The 4,417-nt window shown below is 34.1% G+C and overlaps 1 protein-coding gene and 1 long non-coding RNA gene across 3 annotated transcripts; one reads left to right on the plus strand and one right to left on the minus strand.

The window, feature by feature from the left end:
• The first annotated feature begins 393 nt into the window (after positions 1–393).
• Positions 394–2,098, plus strand: LOC9298641. Of its 2 annotated transcripts, none has more exons than XR_002329881.1 (4): positions 394–708; positions 1,017–1,127; positions 1,252–1,352; positions 1,503–2,098. It is a non-coding gene; the product is annotated as an uncharacterized LOC9298641 (long non-coding RNA). The 2 variants fall into 2 exon arrangements; XR_002329880.1 differs by having other exon boundaries at positions 394–605.
• A 1,055-nt stretch (positions 2,099–3,153) lies between these two features.
• Positions 3,154–4,183, minus strand: LOC9298639 (AAA-ATPase At1g43910). Its single transcript, XM_021015498.1, has 2 exons — positions 3,445–4,183; positions 3,154–3,351 (listed from the first exon to the last, which is right to left on the minus strand). Exons 1-2 carry the CDS (start codon positions 3,624–3,626, stop codon positions 3,195–3,197), a joined length of 339 nt encoding a protein of 112 aa, XP_020871157.1. The 5' UTR covers positions 3,627–4,183; the 3' UTR covers positions 3,154–3,194.
• Positions 4,184–4,417: the final 234 nt, after the last annotated feature.

Genomic DNA, 4,417 nt, shown 5'->3' on the forward strand with positions numbered 1-4,417 from the left:
GCGGCTGTAGGAAATGACAGGACTGGCAACAACCGAAGTGCCAACACCCGATACACCGCTAGAGAGAGAGGAACACCATAAGGAAACTTCTATACATATCCGGTAACAGACAAAAAGCACTACTTGAAATAATCACTGATAGAGCTTTTGCTAAAGACGGCATTCTATTAGAAATGGAATTGCGCAAACCCTATTTATTTCAAAAAGCCCTATTCATGTTTTTCCCCTATTCGCCTATTCTCTGGCCGTGGGTGTGGGTATCTTCTTCTACTAGCGATCTTCGATGACACCTCAGCATTTGTACTGAAGCAGGAGGTGACACATCAGTAAAAATAGGGAGTCAATCAGATTATAACCATTAATCTGAGTCAGCTTTTTTTTCTTTTTTTTTTTTTTGCCTAGGTGGACAATTGGGTTGTTTTTTATTTATTCGCTTTCTTCTTCTCGATGCAAAACTTCTCACTGTGAAAAATTTAGGGGTTTAGGGTTTACAATGTGTTTTGATTTATGCCAAATTCCTCAGATGTAGCTTGAAGGAGGATCAAATTACTGCTTCCAATCGTAAATCGGTTGCTCCACCGTCGTTGAAGATTCCAGGAACTCAGGTCATTCTCCACCAAGCTCTCTCTCGATTCCATTTTCGAATTGCTTCGATGTTCTATATTTTCGAAGATCCGTTCAGATCAGATGTTTAATTGAATCGATTTGGTATGTGATTGATAACGAATAGGAAGAATTAAATCTCAATCGTAGTCATTCTGTGTTTAGGTGCTGTCTAATGGATCGATTTTGTTTGAGTAATCATTCGAGGTTATTTCTACTCTGTTTTCTATGATAACTTAAATACATTTTGTTTTAGAGATTATGTCAAATCCAGATTTGATGAACATGGCAACTGAGAGTATGAACAACATGAGATTTTCCTTTTTTTTTTTTTTGTTTTGTTTATAAGAATTATTGTGCACAGTCAATGCAGCTTTAACTTTATTCAATTTGATTTCATTGGTATGAATCAGGATAGCAGAGCTCAAGGACGAGGAAGGATTGCTCGTATTCACAGGAGACTACTTGTCATTGAAACTGAAAAGAGAATTATGCAATATCAGAGCTATATTGAAGAAGGACGTGTAAGATTTCCATTATCTTCCTTTTTTACTTTATTTTGAATCATTATTAATTTACGAATGGGTCTTTTGAGAAATCCTGTGAAAAAGTTCTTGGTCGTTTCTTGATTTCTTGATGCTGTTACAGGATAAGGATGCAGAAACCGTATTTGGTTTGCTAATATACAGCCTTGAACGTTTGTATCGGGTTGTCGAGAAACCTGCAAGAGCAACCGACGACTGGGATTTGTAAGTTTTTTTACTCTGATACCATCAAACTTTTAGCTGAAAACAATGATCAAACTGAGGCTGCCAATAGTTTTCAGTTTATCATAAGTCTTTTATTTGTGAAAGTGGTTATATGTGTGTTTCAACTGACTGATGTGTTTCTACAAACAGAGTGAAACAAGATCTTATTGAGTTAGGAAGGCCACAGCATCAAACATCATACAAGCTAATGGTAACTTATTTTATGAAAATAGAAGCCTGCTGCAGATTCACGCTCCATTGCTGGACAACAGTGCTCTTTCGATCAAACGTAGCAAGAACAGTGGAGAGTTATTACTGATCGAATTCTCTGCCTGAACTTTAGAAATAAAGAGAAACTAAGATTTGTTACACACAACATCAGATTTAAAACCAGAGAGAGACTTGACATGGTAAAACTGGAAAAACAAAACAGATAAAACGGCGGAGAAAGAAAGGTTTTAGCTCATTATTTCCTCAATTAAAGATAGGCATCGCATTAGAAATTCGGGCCGATAAAATTTGGGTTAAGTACTTATTTTTGTAATATTTTATCCCAAATCAAGTATTTTATAATTTAGTCCAAGAGTTAATTTAAAAAATAGATAGGCGGCATAGGCCAAGTGTAAATTAACCATCGTTGTAGGAGTGGTTAAAGCATACCTGTGTGATCAAGTTTCGATAAGACCAGGGATGTTCATTGTTTCCACTTGGTGTGATGCATGGTAATACAAATTAAACATTTCTCATGTTTCACTTTACAAATGTTATTTTTTCACTAAAACTAATAAATTTAAATTATCTTCTTTACTAATTAAATAAGTGACGGCAAAAAATGATTAAACAAATATATATTTTTATACAGAAATTAAATTTAATCTGGTTTTAATTTGGTCACAAATAGAAATTTACTCAAATATTAATCAAGTAATCCAACAGTATCCTAAATTTAAAAACAAAAATTACACCAAAAGTAAATTAACCAAATAACCCAAAAGGTAATTAAATAATCCAAAATTATCTTTAAATAACATAAATATGCAAAAATACAAATAATTATGAGTACTAGGATTATTATAAAAAAACAATTTACAAAACATATACTAATCATTCAAGTCTATTCAAGTACCATATTTTAACAGCTCAGGTACATTAGAGTCCGACTACTTTTTTTTTTGAACCAAACTTGTTTTCATTTCACTAGAATAGAAACCAAGTACAAAGATAGGAACATGAGATCCCAAAGTTTAAGATACAATAAGAAAATGCATTCCCCAAAGCCAACATAAAATAGATGAAAAGATAGATAAGGTTAATCGATAATGATTCCTTGAGAGCTTTGAGCCAAAAGCTATGAAACTTTTTGGTACATGTGAGGTCAAAGATTATCGACAAGTCTTCCAAGAGCGAGTCAATGGAGGACCGAATTGCCATTGTCGAGAGACGAACTGGCGTTAGTGAAGGAGCCAAAGTCATGGTTCTTGCCGGCACGAGAACGACTACACAAGGTAGAGTCCGACTACTTTTAAAAGAACTGTTACAACCCATTCAAGTTATTCGCTCATTCCGAATCAGTTGTTCAAATCCGTGTTTTGAGCCCAAGGTGAATTAAAAAGGCGATGAGTTTAACAATTACGTTATGTTTTTTGAGGTCTATCAAAAAACAAAAAATCCCCATTAACGAGTTTCGACGTAATTAAAAGGTTTTCAAAAACCCATATTTTAATAACTTATTAATACAATATTTACTGGTTACTGTTAACGGTTCAACGTGACAAAAAAAAACAAAAAAAAAAACAGTCCCACGGTGTAGCGCGGGTTCCAACCTAGTATAGAGTAATGATACTATTTAGCTGATTGCCATCCTCCTTCTCGGCTATAAGAGTAGATGAAGAGCTTTTCACGATGTCTCATTATCTTCTCTGCTGATGTCGCTATGTATGTCAAGTAATCTGTCATTATCTTCTCACGAAACTCCTTCTTACAAGTAAGATTAAAGTACCTGAAACAGAAACATCCACAAACCTACACTGTATAAGTAACAAAACAAGACTAAGATTACAAACAACGAGAAGAGAAAGAAACAGATTTGTACCGTTTCTCGAAGGGATAACTCTTAAGCTCAACACAATGTAGAGTCCACTCAAGATGAATCCCTTCAAACTCATCAACGATCTTTGTGTTGACAGGGATTCCAAGATTTGGCTCAGCCTCCGGATTCTTGAGATCACTCGAACCCACGAGGAGTTGTCCGGTGGAGAGTCCGGCAAGACGCATCTTAAAGTAAACTTCGGCCGCACGGAAAGTCTGATTATCGCAAAACCCCCATTTGTGCTCGATCACAAGGGTGAAACTTGCTGACAATAAGAGGTGAACAAGTCTACAACTTTCACATTGATGTAATCTCTGATTGGCTTAGGCACAATCTCGTTGATGATTCTACGGAGAATCATAGAGATTGCTGATAAAGATGTGTAGAGGGCGAAAACTGTGGATACAGAAGGGACTTGGTTAAAGAGAGAAGCCATAGTTTAAGCAACAAGGAAGATGATGATGAAGAGCTTTGGTAAACAAGTGTGTGTGAGAGAGTATGTGCTTATTTGGGGTTTACAAAGAGTTTGGAGGGTGGTGATGAACATGACAGCTTGTAAATATTTAACATTTAATTGCTTAATCAAGAAAAAAAGAAAGAAAAAAGAAAGATTGGATTTTCAGATGAAATGTGTTAATCTTTCTGTAAATATATATGTCTTTTTTGTTGTTGACATCCTGTAAATATATTTATTTAATATTTAATATTAACTATTAGGATATACATAATAAATGAAAGTCATCCTACCAAAAAAAAAAAAAATGAAAGTCATATATAGTCTATTTCCAAAAGTGTCACATACTGTAATTAAAAAAACAAATACAAATCAAATTAAACTAAAAAGTTAATGATATATGTATTGTCTTTCACAAAAAAAATGAAATAATAAAAATAAAACATAAGGAATAATGCAAGAAAAAATGGAATAAAGATTATAAGTGTTAAAAAGAATACTAAAACATATATATAATCTAAT

Source organism: Arabidopsis lyrata (genome assembly GCF_000004255.2).
Source record: "Arabidopsis lyrata subsp. lyrata unplaced genomic scaffold ARALYscaffold_340, whole genome shotgun sequence".
Lineage (NCBI taxonomy): Eukaryota > Viridiplantae > Streptophyta > Magnoliopsida > Brassicales > Brassicaceae > Arabidopsis > Arabidopsis lyrata.

Excerpts from the sequence above, each read along its gene's own strand:
- LOC9298639 (XM_021015498.1), bottom strand. The coding sequence starts at position 3,626 with ATGCGTCTTGCCGGACTCTCCACCGGACAACTCCTCGTGGGTTCGAGT. Across the intron at positions 3,352-3,444 it reads AGTTATCCCTTCGAGAAACG|GTACTTTAATCTTACTTGTA; the intron begins GTACAAATCTGT and ends TTTCTGTTTCAG.